The sequence below is a fragment of the Oncorhynchus mykiss genome, chromosome 5 (genome assembly GCF_057628025.1).
Source record: "Oncorhynchus mykiss isolate SJ-2025 chromosome 5, ASM5762802v1, whole genome shotgun sequence".
Lineage (NCBI taxonomy): Eukaryota > Metazoa > Chordata > Actinopteri > Salmoniformes > Salmonidae > Oncorhynchus > Oncorhynchus mykiss.
Window position 1 is genome coordinate 84,373,073 of NC_143026.1, and position 19,003 is coordinate 84,392,075.

A 19,003-nucleotide genomic window follows, 5' to 3' on the forward strand; every position below is an offset into this window, starting at 1 on the left:
AATAGGTGTGATACAAGTAAAGACAACTCTGACTTCCCTTAATCCTCCTCTTTCTCACCTGCTAGCCGGCTTCCTGATAATCTTCATCCTACTCCTGAGTTTGAACCCTCCAGGGGAGGAGGAGGGCGGCACTATTATGCGTTGAGTTACAGATAGAGGGACACTGGACACCCCCTTGGCACCGTTCTCTTTCTCCGAGGTCCAACGAAACACAGACCCACGTCGGGCCCCTATCCCTCCTCCTGTACCAGTCTGCCCCCCTCCTCCAGACCCTGCTTTCCAGCGGTAGAGACTACTGAGGGAGGTGGAGGCACCTGCTGCCTTGCGCTGCTTGGCTAAAAGACTTGGGGATTTGGGTTTCTTGGATTCCCCCTTTCCCTTCTCTGGAGCTCTCTGAGGCAGAGCCAGGGCTTTGGGTGATAGGGGCTTCCGGGACAGCCTGGCCTGGCCACTTGCAGAAGACGACACCCAGGTGTACTTGGTGGTCTTAGGGACTGCGATGGATAGACTGAGCCTACGGGGAACCTTCTTGATGGGGGCAGAGGCTCTTCTACTAGGGAGCCCAGGATGGGAGACTGGGATGGGGGAAGAGGTGATGAGTTTGTCTGGGGGCTGGACCTCTGTTCTGGCCTGGCTGGGCCCAGCTCCTCCTGGCTGATGGCTGTTCACCCAAGTGAACTTGGAGTGTCTCTGGGGAGAGGATGTTGTCTGGAGCTGGGCTGGTGTGGAATTGGACATGGGGCTTAGTTGTCCTTGTAGGGCACTAGGGGAGGCAGAGAGAGGGGGTGAAAGAAGTAGAGGTGGGTCCGTATCGCTAGGGATGAGGTTGCCGGTGGTTGCATTGACAGTATGTTTACCTCCTGTGCTGGTTTTCTCAGAGTGATGAGGTCTGATATGCAGCTGAGCAGTGCTCTGGACCATGGTGGTAGTAACAGTAGATTTGTCTGAGACAGGGACACTTGTCAATTCTGTATTATTTTCTCCAGGGGCAGTGGCTTTCACAGGCAGTCCCATGCCCTTCTCTTCAGTGGTGGGCTGAAACTCATATTTAGTCTCTCTCTGCTGGTCATCTGGAGGTCCAGGCCCTGTTAGCCCAGAGAGTCCCAGCCAAGCGTCACCCCCAGGTCCTGTTCTCCCTCTGCCTGATTCAGTCTCTGACTCTATAGCTGTGGCTCCACTGCCTGTCACAGTTCTTCTCACTCCCCCTGTGAGTGCATACTGTTGGCCCCTTGGCCCTGTTAGATACCCAGACGTAGCATATTTTGTTCTATCCTTCTCTCCTCTAGCCAGGTCCTTATTGCTGTGGCTGGGCTGTGAGGTGCCTCTAGCATTAAGGGAGAGCAAGCCAGTAGAGGAGTTGGATTCTGCAGAAACTAACGGCTGCTCTAAAGAGTGCTTGGCAGTCTGTATAGTAGGTCTACTTTGCTGGGCTGAGCTGCTCTTGTTATTGAGGGAGTAGGTCTTCCTCCAGTGTCCCGCGGACTGGGGGGGGTAAGGCCCACCCCGGGAGGGGAATGTGGGGGTGAAAGATGAGCTGTGACCCATGCCTCGTGGCGGTGGCCTCGCTGGGTGCCACTGCCGGCCAGAAGTAGAAGGGACATCACCATGGACACTCTTGTGGTTGTTGATGAGACCTGTTAGATGACAGAACGAGGTTAAGAGGTAGCTGGAAAATGTGGTAAATTCAAGTTTAAAGGCGTGAATCTAGCTAGCCTCTACGTTCGGTCGTCCATATGTATAGGCAAGAATATAGTTAGTAACCTACGCGCCTGCTAGCGATAGCCAGCTAGCTAGGCATAAACAGATAACGTATTGGTTCGCAAAGCCAACACAGCATGCATACGTCTCAAATTGAATAGTTCAGTATCAGCTAGTTATTAAATATAATACACCAGATATGTTCACTGTACTGTAAACCACCAACTTACTTTGCAACAGATCGATTTGCCTTTTCAGCGCGTCTCTCTCCATGTTTACGTCCGAAGCTCAAATCGTCATCATGTAGCGCCACGAATATGTGTATTGCCGCGTTCAAAACAACTGGGACCTCGGAAAAAACTAGCTCCGACTGGGGAAATTCGATTTGAACGGTCATCAAACTTGGAATTTCAAGTCGGGAACTCGGGCCTCTTTCCTGACCTCCGGCTTTCGGACCCAAAGATCACTGGCGTGATGATTTTTGTCTCGTATTTTTCCGAGTTCCCAGTTGTTATGAACGGGGCATATGACGACACAACAGTGAAACGAAAGAGGAAGTGAAGTGACTCGCTAGATACCGAACAAATCTTGCCTACTCTCGTAAGAAGATTTACATTACAACTTACAAGGTAAACAATATTGACTAAAATTGTATCTATAGTACAGCATATGACTGAACATACAGCTTGTAGTAATTGGACTGATAGTTATTGCCCAATGCAATGGAGGAACTAAATAGCTGCGATCGAAGTTGGTTTGCACTTTGCTCAGTAGTCGCAGTTGGCAGCTGGCTTTCACTTTCTACGTGTGGTCTAATGCTGGTGTTATAATGGACTTTCTACGTGTTGTCTAATGCTGGTGTTATAATGGACTTTCTGTGGTGTGAGTAAGTTTACGTATGTGTTTATATAAGTACAGTGCATTCGGAAAGTATTCAGACCCCTTCCCTTTTTCCACATTGTTACGTTACAGTTACATGTTTTTATCTCCCTCTCAATTTACACACAATACCTCAATGATGAAGCAAAAACAGGTTTTTAGAAATATTTTGCCAATGCATATAAAAAATCAACAACATAAATATCACATTTACATAAGTGTTCAGAACCTTTACTCTGTACTTTGTTGAAGCACCTTTGGCAGTGATTACAGTCTCCAGTCTTCTTGGGTGTGACGCTACAAGCTTGGCACACCTGTATTTGGGGAGTTTCTCCCATTCTTCTCTGCAGATTTCCTCAAGCTCTGTCAGATTGGATGGGGAGTGTCGCTGCACAGCTATTTTCAGGTCTCCAGAGATGTTAGATCGTGTTCAAGTCTGGGCTCTGGCTTGGCCACTCAAGGACATTCAGAAACTCGTCCCGAAGTCACTCCTGTGTTGTCTTGGCTGTGTGCTTAGGTTCGTTGTCCTGTTGGAAGGTGAACCTTCACCCCAGTCTGAGGTCCTGAATGCTCTGGAGCAGGTTTTCAGGAAGAATCTCTCTGTACTTTGCTCTGTTAATATTTCCCTTGATCCTGACTAGTCTCCCAGTTCCTGCCACTGAAAAACATACCCACAGCACAATGGCAAATTCCAAGCAGGCTGTCATGTACCTTTTACTGAGGAGTGGCTTCCGTCTTGCCACTCTACCATAAAGTCCTGATTAGTGGAGTGCTGCAGAGATGGTTGTCCTTCTGGAACCTTCTCCCATCTCCACAGAGGAACTCTGGAGCTCTGTCAAAGTGACAAGGCTCTTCTCCCCTGATTACTCAGTTTGGCCGGGCAGCCAGCTCTAGGAAGAGTCTTGATGGTTCCAAACTTCTTCCATTTAAGAATGATGGAGGCCACTGTATTCTTGGGGACCTTCAATGCTGCAGACATTTTTTGGTACCCTTCTCCAGATCTGTGCCTCGACACAATCCTGTTTCGGCGGTCTACAGACAATTCCTTCGGCCTCATGGCTTGTTTTTTTCTCTGACATGCACTGTCAACTGTAGGACCTTATATATAGACAGGCGTGTGCCTTTCCAAGCCATGTCCGATCAACTGAATTTACAACAGGTGGACTCCAATCAAGTTGTAGAAACATCTCAAGGATGATCAATGAAAACAGGATGTGAGGACAGACGAAGGGAGGCGAGAAGCAAGTACAGGGACATTTAATAAACAACATGAAACCGAACATGGATCTGGACAGGGAAAACAGAAACAACAATAATGCTGACACGGGGAACAAACTGAGGAACAGAAAGATCTAGACAGGGCAATCAACAAATTGACGGAGTCCAATGAGCGCTGATGCGCGTAATGATTGGCAGCTTGGCGCCCTTGAGCACCAGAGAGGGGGAGCGGGAGCAGGCGTGACACAGGATGCATCCAATCTTCATTTTGAGTCTCATAGCAAAGGGTCTGAATACTTATGCAAATAAGGTATTTCTGTTTTCATTTTGTCATTATGGGGTATTGTGTGTATATTGATGAGGAACACATGTAATACATTTTATTATAAGGCTGTAACTTAACAAAATATGGAAAAAGTGAAGGGATCTGAATACTTTGTGTGTGTGTGTGTGTGTAACAGCATGCGGAACATCCTATGCCTTGCACAGTCATTAAAAACAAAATATACATCTTCACATGTTATGGCCATTTCTATTCAAACCCTGTTTCTTCCCTGCATCAGCCATGGACACATGTGATGTGAAGATGTACTACATCATCATAGAGAAACAAATGTTGCCCATCAATGCTGGCCACATCTGTTACATCCAGGAGAGCAGGTACATGTCAAGGCTTAGCAGATCTGAATGTCTGCAGGAATTGCCTGTCATTTGTATGGGCTCCAGATATTACAGGTTCCTGAAGGTAAACCACCTAAAACCAGTGACTGCTAAGGAGGCAGAGCTGCTGCAAGCCCTAGGAGAGGACTCAGAGAGACTGAAGTGGTATTTAGAGAGGGATGCTTTGGCTACAGCCCTGGGTTTAACTAAGGATACACCTGTCACTGTGGAGTTGGATGGGAAGTGGCTGCAGGGAATTGTACGGTACATTGGAAGGTTGACAGAGCCAAAGTTCACAGACCCCATCGTAGGAACCTTCTTTGGCATCGAACTACAGGTAGCGTTTGCAAATTGTGTATGTTCATACATGTATTATTCTGTTGGAAATGTGTTATTCTACATATCACATGGATATCTACCGGGTTATTCATATGTCCTCTGAATTCCTCATAGGGAGAAGACAAAGGAAAGGGACCAACAGATGGGACATATCTGTCAAAAACCCTATTCTCCTGCAAGAAAGACTGTGGGATTTTTGCTCCATTTTCCAGAGTGAAACCCATGTTTTCCAAACCCAAATTGGTGTCCAAGTGTCTGACCTTTCCAGCAGCCCAGCTGGCCACGCAACCGTCGTCCCAACAGGCCCACCATCAGCCCCTCTCCACCGGAGACAGAGTCACCTTCTTCATGGACGAGGACATCCTCCATGGGATGGTGATGGATCTGGAGGAGAAGGAGGGCAAGACCTTAGTCATCATCTCTACTGTGAGTGCAGAATGATTGGCCGATAGAGCTGTGAGATGTGGCCTATAGCAGGGGAGTAATTTGGCTTTTGGGGTGTGACGGGTGTGTTTCCTGTGTTTGCAGGACCGGGATGAGAAGATCACCCTACCGCTGGACAGCGTCATCAAAGGGGACCTGCTTCAACAGGGTGTGTGTGTTTGTGTGTCTGTCTGTGCATAATTGTAATAAACCGTGCGCAAATATATTTTTTGATGCCATTGTTTGGGTTTTTGTGTTGACCACAGAGCCTGAGCCTATGGAGACTGATAAGGCCGTTATGTCTATGGAGGAGGTTCACCCCTTGGGGCTTGGTGTTGACTCTCTAGTGGAGGTGACTCTGGCTATAGGACCTGGCTATGGAACCATCCGCTGGATAGGCACTTTGCCTGGGCAGATAGGAACCTACGCTGGACTGGAGCTGGTACACTGTCTCAACACTGGCCTCTAATGTTCACATGATGCACTGCATGGACCCTGTCTCTGGCTAGAGAGCAATTCATTGTTCCGTTTAATCTCAAACGTCAACTACTCTCCACTTCACTCCCTCTGTCTCTGTGTCTCTGTGTCTCTGTGTCTCTCTCTCTGTCTCTCACTGTCTCACTGTCTCTGTCTCTCTCTCTGTGAGTCTCTCTCTGTGTCTCTCTCTGTGTCTCTCTGTCTCTCACTGTCTCTGTCTCTCTCTCTCTGTGTCAGTCTCGCTCTCTGTCTCTCTCTGTCTCTCTGTGTGTCTCTCTGTCTCTGTCTCTCTCTCTGTGTGTCTCTCACTGTCTCTGTCTCTCTCTCTCTCTGTGAGTCCCTCTGTCTCTCTGTGTCTCTGTCTCTCTCCATGTCTCTGTCTCTCTCTCTCTCTGTCTCTCTCTGTCTTTCTGTCTCTCTCTATCTCTCTCTCTCTCTCTGTCTCTCTCTCTGTGTCTCTCTCTGTGTGTCTGTGTCTCTCTGTGTCTGTCTCTCTCTCTGTCTCTCTCTCTTTCTCTCTCTGTGTCTCTGTCTCTCTGTGTCTCGGTCTCTCTCTGTGTCTCTCTCTTTCTCTGTGTCTCTGTCTCTCTCTCTGTGCGTCTGTCTCTCTCTCTCTCTCTCTCTGTGTCTCTCTCTGTGTCTCGGTCTCTCTCTGTGTCTCTGTCTCTCTCTGTGTCTCTCTGTCTCTGTGTCTCTCTCTATGTGTCTCTGTCTCTCTCTCCCTGTGTGTCTGTGTCTCTCTCTCCCTGTGTCTCTGTCTCTCTGTGTCTCTGTCTCTGTGTCTGTCTCTCTCTCGCTCTGTGTCTCTGCCTCTCTCTGTCTGTGTCTCTGTCTTTCTCTGTCTGTGTCTCTGTCTCTCTCTCTCTCTCTCTCTGTCTCTGTGTCTCTGTGTCTCTGTCTCTCTCTCGCTCTGTGTCTCTGCATCTCTCTGTCTCTCTCTCTCTCTCTCTCTGTGTATCTGTGTCTCTGTCTCTCTGTGTCTGTCTTTCTCTGTCTCTCTCTCTCTGTCTCTCTGTCTCTGTCACTCCCTCTAGGAGGATGGGTACACTGGGGTTAGTAATGGTACCTTTAAAGACCATCGGTTCTTCAGATGTCTTCCTAGACAAGGTCTCTTCGTCAAGCTTCTATCCTGCCGGCCTGACTCCCGCTTCCAGGGGGCATCAGCCAATGTCCTTCAAGGTGAAAGAAACTGCCTCTTGGAACAAAGATCATTACAGCCAATCACAAAACAAGCTTTTTTTTGTTTGCTTGGTTGAGCTTGCCTGACGCAATTAACAAATTCCCACAACTGCAAAAACTGCCCATTAGGCACCCCAGGCAGACTCAAGGATTTCAAATAGTATTTGTACCCAGGTTTGGTCTGTGTGTGACTAGAACTCTTTGACATGTGTGTTTTGTACTCACTCAGAGAGACAGGCGTTGCGCAGCCCTGGGGCGCTCCCCTCCTCCCCCATCGCCTCTGACCAGGTCGAGAGGATGCTGATTGGTCGAATGAAGGGGATCCAGGGCCATATAAACTCTTGCTACATGGACTCCGCCCTCTTCAGGTGAATATGATGAAGATGATGACAATATATATTGTTTATAAAGAGGAAATTAAATGATAGGCACACTAACAGCTCCTCCCTGCTCCTATAAAACACACTCTCGCTCTGTCTCACTCGCTCTGTCTCACTCTCGCTCTGTCTCACTCTCGCTCTGTCTCACACTCGCTCTGTCTCACACTCGCTCTGTCTCACACTCGCTCTGTCTCACTCTCGCTCTGTCTCACACTCGCTCTGTCTCAAACTCGCTCTGTCTCACACTCGCTCTCTCACACTCGCTCTGTCTCACTCTCGCTCTGTCTCACTCTCGCTCTGTCTCACTCTCGCTCTGTTTCACTCTCGCTCTGTCTCACACTCGCTCTGTCTCACTCGCTCTCTGTCTCACTCACTCGCTCTGTCTCTCACTCACTCGCTCGCTCTTTGTCTCTCACTCACTCGCTCTGTCTCTCACTCACTCACTCGCTCTTTGTCTCTCACTCACTCGCTCTGTCTCTCACTCGCTCTGTCTCTCACTCGCTCTGTCTCTCACTCACTCGCTCTGTCTCTCACTCACTCGCTCTGTCTGTCTCTCACTCGCTCTGTCTCTCTCTCGCTCTGTCTCTCTCTCGCTCTGTCTCGCTCTCGCTCTGTCTCGCTCTCGCTTTGTCTCACTCTCGCTCTGTCTCACACTCGCTGTGTCTCACTCGCTGTGTCTCACTCGCTCTGTCTCACTCGCTCTGTCTCACTCGCTCTGTCTCACTCACTCGCTCTGTCTCACTCACTCGCTCTGTCTCACTCGCTCTCGCTCTGTCTCGCTCTCTCACTCTCGCTCTCTCACTCTCGCTCTGTCTCGCTCTCTCACTCTCGCTCTGTCTCACTCTCTCTTTGTCTCACTATTGCTCTGTCTCACTCTCGCTCTGTGTCACTCTCGCTCTATCTCACTCGCTCTGTCTCACTCTCGCTCTGTCTCACTCTCGCTCTGTCTCACTCTCGCTCTGTCTCACTCGCTCGCTCTGTCTCTCTCTCGCTCTGTCTCTCTCTCGCTCTGTCTCTCTCTCGCTCTGTCTCTCTCTCGCTCTGTCTCTCTCTCGCTCTGTCTCTCTCTCGCTCTGTCTCTCTCGCTCTGTCTCTCTCTCGCTCTCTCGCTCTCTCACTCTCGCTCTGTCTCTCTCGCTCTGTCTCTCTCTGTCTCACTCTCGCTCTGTCTCTCGCTCGCTCTGTCTCTCTCTCGCTCTGTCTCTCTCGCTCTGTCTCTCTCGCTCTCTGCTTCGCTCTGTCTCTCTCTCGCTCTCTCACTCTCGCTCTGTCTCTCTCGCTCTGTCTCTCTCGCTCTGTCTCACTCTCGCTCTGTCTCACTCTCGCTCTGTCTCACTCTCGCTCTGTCTCTCGCTCGCTCTGTCTCTCTCTCGCTCTGTCTCTCTCTCACTCTGTCTCTCTCTCGCTCTCTGTCTCGCTCTGTCTCTCTCGCTCTCTGTCTCTGTGTCTCACTCGCTGTGTCTCGCTCTGTCTGTCTCTCTCTCGCTCTGTCTCACTCGCTCTGTCTCACTCGCTCTGTCTCACTCGCTCTGTCTCACTCGCTCTGTCTCACACTCGCTCTGTCTCACGCTCGCTCTGTCTCACTCTCGCTCTGTCTCACACTCGCTCTGTCTCACACTCGCTCTGTCTCACTCTCGCTCTCTCACTCTCGCTCGCTCTGTCTCTCTCGCTCTGTCTCTCTCTCGCTCTGTCTCTCTCTCGCTCTGTCTCTCTCTCGCACTCTCGCTCTTTCACTCTCGCTCTCTCACTCTCGCTCTGTCTCACTCTCGCTCTGGCTCTCTCGCTCTGTCTCTTTCTCGCTCTCTCTCACACTCGCTCTGTCTCACACTCGCTCTGTCTCGCTCGCTCTGTCTCGCTCGCTCTGTCTCACTCGCTCCTTCTCACTCGCTCTGTCTCACTCACTCGCTCTGTCTCACTCACTCGCTCTGTCTCACTCGCTCTGTCTCACTCGCTCTCGCTCTGTCTCGCTCTCTCACTCTCGCTCTCTCACTCTCGCTCTGTCTCGCTCTCTCACTCTCGCTCTGTCTCACTCTCTCTTTGTCTCACTATTGCTCTGTCTCACTCTCGCTCTGTCTCACTCTCTCGCTCTGTCTCACTCTCGCTCTGTCTCACTCTCTCGCTCTGTCTCACTCTCGCTCTGTCTCACTCGCTCTCGCTCTGTCTCGCTCTCTCACTCTCGCTCTCTCACTCTCGCTCTGTCTCGCTCTCTCACTCTCGCTCTGTCTCACTCTCTCTTTGTCTCACTATTGCTCTGTCTCACTCTCGCTCTGTCTCACTCTCTCGCTCTGTCTCACTCTCGCTCTGTCTCACTCTCTCGCTCTGTCTCACTCTCGCTCTGTCTCACTCTCTCGCTCTGTCTCACTCTCGCTCTGTCTCACTCTCGCTCTGTCTCACTCTCGCTCTGTCTCACTCGCTCGCTCTGTCTCTCTCGCTCTGTCTCTCTCTCGCTCTGTCTCTCTCTCGCTCTGTCTCACTCTCGCTTTGTCTCACTCGCTCTGTCTCACTCGCTCTGTCTCACTCGCTCTGTCTCACTCGCTCTCGCTCTGTCTCGCTCTCTCACTCTCGCTCTCTCACTCTTGCTCTGTCTCGCTCTCTCACTCTCGCTCTGTGTCTCACTCGCTCTGTCTCACTCTCTCTCTGTCTCACTATTGCTCTGTCTCACTCTCGCTCTGTGTCACTCTCGCTCTGTCTCACTCGCTCTGTCTCACTCTCTCGCTCTGTCTCACTCTCTCGCTCTGTCTCACTCTCTCGCTCTGTCTCACTCTCTCGCTCTGTCTCACTCTCGCTCTGTCTCACTCTCGCTCTGTCTCACTCTCGCTCTGTCTCACTCTCGCTCTGTCTCACTCTCGCTCTGTCTCACTCGCTCGCTCTGTCTCTCTCTCGCTCTGTCTCTCGCTCGCTCTGTCTCTCTCTCGCTCTGTCTCTCTCTCGCTCTGTCTCTCTCTCGCTCTCTCTCGCTCCCTCTCTCGCTCTCTCACTCTCGCTCTGTCTCTCTCTCGCTCTGTCTCTCTCTCGCTCTGTCTCTCTCTCGCTCTGTCTCACTCGCTCTGTCTCACTCGCTCTGTCTCACTCGCTCTGTCTCGCTCTGTCTCGCTCTGTCTCTCACTCACTCGCTCTGTCTCTCACTCACTCGCTCTGTCTCTCACTCACTCGCTCTGTCTCTCACTCACTCGCTCTGTCTCACTCGCTCTGTCTCACTCGCTCTCGCTCTGTCTCGCTCTCTCACTCTCGCTCTTTCACTCTTGCTCTGTCTCGCTCTCTCACTCTCGCTCTGTCTCACTCTCGCTCTGTCTCACTCTCGCTCTGTCTCACTATTGCTCTGTCTCTCTCTCGCTCTGTCTCTCTCGCTCTGTCTCACTCGCTCTGTCTCACTCGCTCTGTCTCACTCGCTCTGTCTCGCTCTGTCTCTCACTCACTCGCTCTGTCTCTCACTCACTCGCTCTGTCTCTCACTCACTCGCTCTGTCTCACTCGCTCTGTCTCACTCGCTCTGTCTCGCTCGCTCTGTCTCGCTCGCTCTGTCTCTCTCGCTCTGTCTCTCTCTCGCTCTGTCTCTCTCTCGCTCTGTCTCTCTCTCGCTCTGTCTCACTCTCGCTCTGTCTCACTCTCGCTCTGTCTCACTCTCGCTCTGTCTCACTCGCTCTGTCTCACTCGCTCTTTCTCACTTGCTCTCTCTCGCTCTTTCTGTCTCTCTCTCTCGCTCTGTCTCACTCGCTCTCTGTCTCACTCGCTCTGTCTCGCTCTCTGTCTTGCTCTCTGTCTCACTCGCTCTGTCTCGTTCACTCTCTCTGTCTCGCTCTCTCTCTCCCACTCTGTCTCTCGCTCTGTCTATCTCTCACTTGCTCTCTGTCTTGCTCTCTGTCTCTCTCACTCGCACTGTCTCGCTCTCTTGCTCTCTCACTTGCTCTGTCTCACTCTCTGTCTTGCGCTCTCTCTCACTCTCCCTTGCTCTCTGTCTTGCTCTCTGTCTCTCTCACTCACACTCGCACTGTCTCGCTCTCTCGCTCTCTGTCTGTCTCTCTCACTCTCTCTATATCTCTCACTCTCTCTATATCTCTCACTCTCTCTATATCTCTCACTCTGTCTGTCTCTCACTCTCTCTATATCTCTCTCTCTCCAGTCTGTTCTCCTGTTCCTCAGTGTTGGACTCCCTGCTGTTTAAGTCAATAGAGCCTAGGGATGCCCCCATCCAGAGTACCCTGCTACATGACATCGTCAACCCGCTCCGCAGGTCAGCCAGCGCGCGTGTGTGTGTGTGTGTGTGTGTGTGTGTGTGCGCTTAGGAGGTGTAGTAATTGTAGGCTTGGGGGTGCTAATACATGTTTTGCATGTGTGTATTGATGTCTACGTGCAGTGAAGGTTTTGTGGAAGGGAGACACATTATGAAGCTTCGTCAGCAGCTGCAGGAGCTTGGATACTGCCACACATTCACCACAGAGGAGAAAGGTGAACAAACATCTGCCTTACTGCTATAGGCTTTCTAACAGGACAGTCGCAACTGTAAATGAACTAGACTTAATAGGGTGATTTTTAAAAGGACTGAGTGTGTCTGTGTGTGGTTGTGTTCTTGTTCAGATCCAGAAGAGTTTCTTACCCTCATTATGCACCATATTTTCTGTCTGGATCCTCTCCTCAAACTGTAAGAATACCTTACTCTAATCTATGTTCTATTTGAATTGTAATGTAGCTTTGCACTACACCAATGTAATACATACTTGATTACCAGACTTGACCTGTTTATAAAGAAATGTAAAGACTAGACCTGGTTATAAAGAAATGTAAAGACTAGACCTGGTTATAAAGAAATCTAAAGACTAGGCCTGGTTATAAAGAAATCTAAAGACTAGACCTGGTTATAAAGAAATCTAAAGACTAGACCTGGTTATAAAGAAATCTAAAGACTAGACCTGGTTATAAAGAAATCTAAAGACTAGACCTGGTTATAAAGAAATGTAAAGACTAGACCTGGTTATAAAGAAATGTAAAGACTAGACCTGGTTATAAAGAAATGTAAAGACTAGACCTGGTTATAAAGAAATGTAAAGACTAGACCTGGTTATAAAGAAATGTAAAGACTAGACCTGGTTATAAAGAAATCTAAAGACTAGACCTGGTTATAAAGAAATCTAAAGACTAGACCTGGTTATAAAGAAATCTAAAGACTAGACCTGGTTATAAAGAAATGTAAAGACTAGACCTGGTTATAAAGAAATGTAAAGACTAGACCTGGTTATAAAGAAATGTAAAGACTAGACCTGGTTATAAAGAAATGTAAAGACTAGACCTGGTTATAAAGAAATCTAAAGACTAGACCTGGTTATAAAGAAATGTAAAGACTAGACCTGGTTATAAAGAAATCTAAAGACTAGACCTGGTTATAAAGAAATCTAAAGACTAGACCTGGTTATAAAGAAATCTAAAGACTAGACCTGGTTATAAAGAAATCTAAAGACTAGACCTGGTTATAAAGAAATCTAAAGACTAGACCTGGTTATAAAGAAATCTAAAGACTAGACCTGGTTATAAAGAAATCTAAAGACTAGACCTGGTTATAAAGAAATCTAAAGACTAGACCTGTTGTCTCCAGGTCAGCAGGGGGAAAGGTCCAGGACAGTTACTGTTATCAAATCTTCCTGGATAACAACCACAGCCTGGTTCTGCCTACAGTCCAACACCTGCTGGAACACTCCTTCCACAGCGCAGGACTCAAACTGGCAGAGGTAGGGGTGTGTGGGTGGGTTTGTGTGGGTGGGTGGGTTTGTGTGTGTGGGTTTGTGTGGGTGGGTTTGTTTGTGGGTGTGTGGGTGGGTGTGGGTGGGTGTGTGTGGGTGGGTTTGTGTGGGTGCACAGTACTCGCTCACTATGCTCATTCTCATTTATCTAAAATTCCTCTAGATGGCGCTGTTTGATAAGTCTTCTGCTACAACTGAACTAATGTGTGTTTATGACTACTAGACTATACAACGGTCTCCAGATTGGTAGTCTACTGTAATCAGTGGTTGTGTAGTGACTGTATGTCTCTTCCTCTCCTTCTAGGTGCCGTCTTGTCTGATCCTCCAGATGCCTCGCTTTGGGAAGAAGTTCAAGATGTTTCAGAAGATTATCCCTTCACTGGAGCTGGACATTACTGACCTCCTCTCTGAAGGTAGATCACACACCACACACACACACACACACACACACACACACACACACATTGCCACTCAAGGATACACCATATATCTGTGCAGAGATGTGACGTGGTGTGTGTTCAGGTCCCCAGCAGTGTGTGTTGTGTGGTCAGCTGGCATATGAGGAGTGTGTGGACTGCTTCAGAGACCCAGTCTTCAGCAGGACAGGATTTAAAGTGTTCTGCAGGACCTGCTCCTCTCAGGTAGGGCGTAAGGACAGACTGACACACTCCACTCTGTGTGTGTACCTGTCATAGTGTTGTGTGTCATTATACGTGTATTAGATCATACTACATTGCAGTCGGAGTACACAGAATCAGTGATCTACAAATCGCTTTGCATCCCAAATAATTACTCTATATTTGATTAGGATTAGTGATTCTGCACCTCTGTCTCCTTCTTCAGGTGCACTCTCACCCCGAGCGGCTGTCCCACAGCCCCTCCCCCCTGCAGCTCCCTGAGGGTTACCCCGCCCCCACTACCCTCCGAGCCCCTCACCCTGCCCCACCCAGAGAGAGACTGGAGCTGTTTGCAGTGCTGTGCATAGAGACCAGTCACTATGTCTCCTTCATCAAACATGGACCAAACAGCACAGACTGGATCTTCTTTGACAGCATGGCTGACAGACATGGTGAGGTTGTGTGGAAAACCATCCTTGTTTCCTCCATTCCTTTCAAACCTCATTGGAGGTCAGAAGGAAGCACCTTGGGTCCTTTCCTCCAATACGCATTGAGAGGAATAGAGGAAACAAGGATGGCAGAAGCAAGGATTTGACGGCTAGTAATGTTTTCAGACACCAACAGTGGGTTTGAATTTTCTCTGTCCCGCTCTCTGTCTCACTCTCTGTCTCACTCTCTGTCTTTGTCTCATTCTCTGTCTTTGTCTCATTCTGTCTTTGTCTTATTCTCTCTCATTCTCTCTCATTTTCTGTCTCATTCTCTATCTCTCTCTGTCTCATTCTCTGTCTCATTTTCTGTCTCATTCTGTCTTTGTCTCATTCTCTGACTTTGTCTTATTCTTTGTCTCATTCTCTCTCTGTCTCATTCTCTCTCTCTGTCTCATTCTCAATTCAAGGGGCTTTATTGGCATGGGAAACGTGTTAACATTGCCAAAGCAAGTGAGGTAGATAATATACAAAAGTGAAATAAACAATAAAAATTTACATTTCTCTCTGTCTCATTCTCTGTCTCATTCTCTCTCTCTGTCTCATTCTCTGTCTCATTCTCTGTCTCTCTCTCATTCTCTCTCTCTCTCTCTCTCTCTCTCATTCTCTGTCTCTCTCTCTCTCATTCTCTGTCTCTCTCATTATCTCTCTCTCTCTCATTCTCTGTCTCATTCTCTCGCTCATTCTCTCTCTCTCTCTCTCTCTCTCTCTCTCTCTCATTCTATGTCTCTGTCTCATTCTCTGTCTCATTCTCTGTCTCTGTCTCTTTCTCATTCTCTCTCTCATTCTCTGTCTCTGTCTCATTCTCTCTCTCATTCTCTGTCTCTGTCTCATTCTCTCTCTCATTCTCTGTCTCTGTCTCATTCTCTGTCTCATTCTCTCTCTCATTCTCTGTCTCATTCTCTGTCTCTGTCTCATTCTCTCTCTCTCATACTCTGTCTCATTTTCTCTCTCTCTCATTCTCTCTCTCTGTCTCATTCTCTGTCTCATTCTCTGTCTCATTCTCTGTCTCTGTCTCTCTCTCATTCTCTGCCTCTGTCTCATTCTCTGTCTCTGTCTCATTCTCTGTCTCTCTCATTCTCTCTCTCTGTCTCATTCTCTGTCTCTGTCTCATTCTCTCTCTCTCTCTCATACTCTGTCTCATTTTCTCTCTCTCTCTCTCTCTCTCTCTCTCATTTTCTCTCTCTCATGTTCGCTCTCTCTCTCATTCTCTGTCTGTCTCATTCTCTCTCTCTCATTCTCTCTCTCATTCTCTGTCTCTGTCTCATTCGCTGTCTTTCTCTCTTTCTGTGTGTGTTTCAGGAGAGAGGGATGGCTTCAACATTCCCCAGGTGGAGGCATGTCCAGAGGTTGGCATGTACCTGGTCATGTCACCCGCCGAGCTGGCCAATCAGGTGCCTCGGGACATGAAGGGCGTGGCTAAGCGTCTGTTCTGTGATGCCTACATGTACCTGTACCAGAGTACCAGCATCAGCCTCTACCGCTGACAGAAGGCAGGACCACATGGGTAATTCCACACCTCAAATTTGAGCGTTGTACAACTATTGTACTACTTGTCTATAAGTAAAAATGGATGGGACCTCTGTTCACTGCTTATACTGTCCAAATGGCCCAAATGTTATAGTGCCTTATGATATTGTGTGTGTGAGAGTGATATATGTGTTTGGACAAACCTACTCATTCAAGGGTTTTTATTTTTTATGTTCTACATTGTAGAGCAATAGTGAAGACAACACAATGAAATAACACATGGAATCATGTAGTAACCAAAAAAGTGTTAAACAAATCAAAATATATTTTAGATTCTTCAAAGTAGCCACCCTTTGCCTTGATGAAAGCATTCACCTGGAATGCTTTTCCAGCAGTCTTAAAGGAGTTCCCTGCTTTTCCTTCACTCTGCGGTCCAACTCATCCCAAACCATCTCAATTGGGTTGAGGTTGGGTGATTGCGGAGGCCAGGTCATCTGATGCAGCACTCCATCACTCTCCTTCTTGGTCAAATAGCCCTTACACAGCCTGGAGGTGTGTTGGGTCATTGTCCTGTTGAAAAACAAATGATAGTCCCACTAAGCACAAACCAGATGGGATGGCGTATCGCTGCAGAATGCTGTGGTAGTCATGCTGGTTAAGTGTGCCTTGAATTCTAAATAAATCACAGACAGTATCACCAGCAATGCACCATCACACCTCCTCCACGGTGGGAACCACACATGCAGAGATCATCTGTTCACCTACTCTGCGTCTCACAAAGACACGGCGGTTGGAACTAAAAATCTCAAATTTGGACTCATCAAACCAAAGGACAGATTTCCACTGGTTTAATGTTCATTGCTTATGTTTCTTGGCCTGAGCAAGTCTCTTCTTATTATTGGTGTCCTTTAATAGTGATTTCTTTGCAGTAATTCGACCATGATGGCCTGAGTCACGTAATCTCCTCTGAACAGTTGATGTTGAGATGTGTCTGTTACTTGAACTCTGTGAAGCATTTATTTGGGCTGCAATCTGAGGTGCTGTTAACTCTAATGAACTTATCCTCTACAGCAGAGGTAACTCTGGGTCTTCCTTCCCTGTGGTGGTCCTCATGAGAGCCAGTTTCATCATAGCTCTTGATGGTTTTTTGTGTTCTACATTGTAGAAGAAACTTTCAAAGTTCTTGACATTTTCCACATTGACTGACCTTCATGTCATGATGGACTGTCATTTCTCTTTGCTTATTTGAGCTGTTCTTGCCATAATATGGACTTGGTCTTTTACCAAATAGTATTGTCTTCTGTATACCACCCCTACCTTGTCACAACACAGCTGACTGGCTCAAACGCATTAAGAGGGAAATAAATTCCACAAATGAACTCTTAACAGCTGTTAATTGAAATGCATTCCAGGTGGCTACCTCATAATGCTGGTTGAGAGAATGCCAAGAGTGTGCAAAGCTGTCATCAAGGCAAAGGGTGGCTACTTTGAAGAATATAAAATATATTTGGATTTGTTAACACTTTTTTGGTTACTACATGATTCCATATGTGTTGTTTCATAGTTTTGATGTCTTCACTATTATTCTACAATGTAGAACATTGTAAAAAATAAAGAAAAACCCTTGAATGAGTAGGTGTGTCCAAACTTTTGACTGTTGATATATATATAAAAAAATGGAAACGTATGACTTCCATAGGCCTTCTAAAAGCCAAAGATATGTTCACTTTATGTAAAAAGTATTGGGGTGAATTATAGTGCCCTTTCTCCTCTTGTAAATGCATCCAAATAATCAGAAAATATATAATATTTGTACTTTCTGATAAAGTGCCGTATCAAAGTCAAGAATTCCAACGTTTTTCAAATAAATGTGTACCTCACCCCTCTGTACTTTTATTATACTGTGCAATATCATGGGGGTCCAGGGTTAATGGATAGGACTACTGATCAGATAGGGAAAGGAGGGTTGCAGCTGGCCAGTTAGATGATTTTTGACCTCTTTGTGTTTGTTTTTATTTGCACTGGGTGACTTGTTTTGGATGTAGAACGTTAGACTTTATAATTTTTTTGACATTACTATTCCAGGGGAGGTTATGCTGTTTATACAATAATTTGTATAATTGTAAATGTAATACTTGGAAGTTGGAATGTATAAGAATCTATCTTAATATTTACCGCTGACTGTCTTTAAGATAGGTTAGATCCTTTTGTAGAACTTGACAATGTGATTATTTGCACTTTACTGACTTTATTTGTTGTTGTTTTACTATAATTTTTAGAACTATGCCTTCGTATTGGTAGCTATGCATATCTTAGAATTATTTCCCTGAGGTTTTCTGATTATTGTAATATTTACAAAAAAGGCTAAAAGGAATGAATTTGAATATTTGCATGTGTACGCTATGAAATGCTACAGTATATACAAGTGTGTTAGTGCAAGTATGTCCTTACTTGTATGTTTGTAGGCCACTGTCCCTTTCACTATCTGAATTGGCACAGAATTATTCTCTCTCATCCCTTTTCTCTTTTCCATCTTTCACTTAGCATCGGGCAGAAAAGGGAGCGCCTCAAAGCTGAATAAATCAACAGTGATAACATCTTCTCACCACTTCATATTCCTAATGTGATCAGAGGGAGATGAGAGAGGGTCAGAGAGAGAGATAGAATCACTTAGAGGTAGGGACAGAGGCTGGGGGGCGGGGGCATTGCTTTTGGAAGGCTGTTGGAGCACTTTTCTTTAGGAAGTGGGTTAACTAAGGAGATCATTTGATCTGATAAACATTAACACAGGAGCAGCATACTATTTAGCCTCAATCTATATGAAATAATAAACATGTTTGTTATATCTCTGTGCTCAAAAGGTTATTCTGAGGTGAGCCTCTGGCGTACGACTGGGCTACATCCCAAATGGCACCCTGTTTCGTATAAAGTGCACTACTTTTGACCAGAGTACTACATACTGTAGGGAATGGGGTGTGATTTGGGATACATCTGGGCTTACACAAGGCAGGTATTGATGTACAGAAAATCACATCTCTTTGACATTTATAGAGCCAATTTATATGGAATTGCCAATTTTCTAACTTCCCCCTTTTCTACTCTGTGAGGTCATTATGGTGCAAAATGAAAGAAATTAAACCCTTTTCTACTCTGTGAGGTCATTATGGTGCAAAATGAAAGGAATTAAACCCTTTTCTACTCTGTGAGGTCATTATGGTGCAAAATGAAAGGAATTAAACCCTTTTCTACTCTGTGAGGTCATTATGGTGCAAAATGAAAGAAATTAAACCCTTTTCTACTCTGTGAGGTGATTATGGTGCAAAATGAAAGGAATTAAACCCTTTTCTACTCTGTGAGGTCATTATGGTGCAAAATGAAAGAAATTAAACCCTTTTCTACTCTGTGAGGTCATTATGGTGCAAAATGAAAGAAATTAAACCCTTTTCT

General features: G+C 46.9%; 2 protein-coding genes across 8 annotated transcripts in view; one reads left to right on the forward strand and one right to left on the reverse strand.

Moving 5' to 3' along the window:
• LOC110524678 (zinc finger CCCH domain-containing protein 3) overlaps nucleotides 1–2,470 on the reverse strand; it is a 105,292-nt gene extending 102,822 nt beyond the window's left edge. For both annotated transcript variants that reach the window (XM_036978563.2, XM_036978561.2), the window contains exons 1-2: nucleotides 1,929–2,470; nucleotides 59–1,634 (exon numbers count right to left, since the gene is read on the reverse strand). In XM_036978563.2, the coding sequence (XP_036834458.2) occupies nucleotides 59–1,634; nucleotides 1,929–1,971 (1,619 nt within the window). In that variant the 5' untranslated portion in view covers nucleotides 1,972–2,470. The remainder of the gene's footprint in view (nucleotides 1–58; nucleotides 1,635–1,928) is intronic.
• cyldl (cylindromatosis (turban tumor syndrome), like) lies at nucleotides 2,200–18,401 on the forward strand. 6 transcript variants are annotated; one of them, XM_036978564.2, is made up of 16 exons: nucleotides 2,200–2,580; nucleotides 4,359–4,792; nucleotides 4,909–5,220; nucleotides 5,323–5,386; nucleotides 5,484–5,659; nucleotides 6,729–6,873; nucleotides 7,103–7,241; nucleotides 11,373–11,483; nucleotides 11,607–11,698; nucleotides 11,828–11,891; nucleotides 12,840–12,972; nucleotides 13,289–13,397; nucleotides 13,507–13,625; nucleotides 13,828–14,053; nucleotides 15,389–15,593; nucleotides 18,101–18,401. In XM_036978564.2, the coding sequence occupies exons 1-15, from the start codon at nucleotides 2,565–2,567 to the stop codon at nucleotides 15,571–15,573; spliced, it is 2,325 nt and encodes a 774-aa protein (XP_036834459.2). In that variant the 5' UTR covers nucleotides 2,200–2,564; the 3' UTR covers nucleotides 15,574–15,593; nucleotides 18,101–18,401. The 6 variants fall into 6 exon arrangements, with proteins under 6 accessions (XP_036834459.2, XP_036834460.2, XP_090092284.1 ...); XM_036978565.2 differs by having other exon boundaries at nucleotides 2,200–2,327; XM_090236158.1 differs by lacking the exon at nucleotides 11,828–11,891 and having other exon boundaries at nucleotides 2,225–2,327; nucleotides 12,845–12,972.
• Nucleotides 18,402–19,003: the final 602 nt, after the last annotated feature.

What these genes read in the sequence shown, in the direction of transcription:
- cyldl (XM_036978564.2), top strand. An exon ending in TCTTTGGCATCGAACTACAG is followed by an intron (nt 4,793 to 4,908) that starts GTAGCGTTTGCA and finishes AATTCCTCATAG; the next exon opens with GGAGAAGACAAAGGAAAGGG. An exon ending in ATCGTCAACCCGCTCCGCAG is followed by an intron (nt 11,484 to 11,606) that starts GTCAGCCAGCGC and finishes GTCTACGTGCAG; the next exon opens with TGAAGGTTTTGTGGAAGGGA.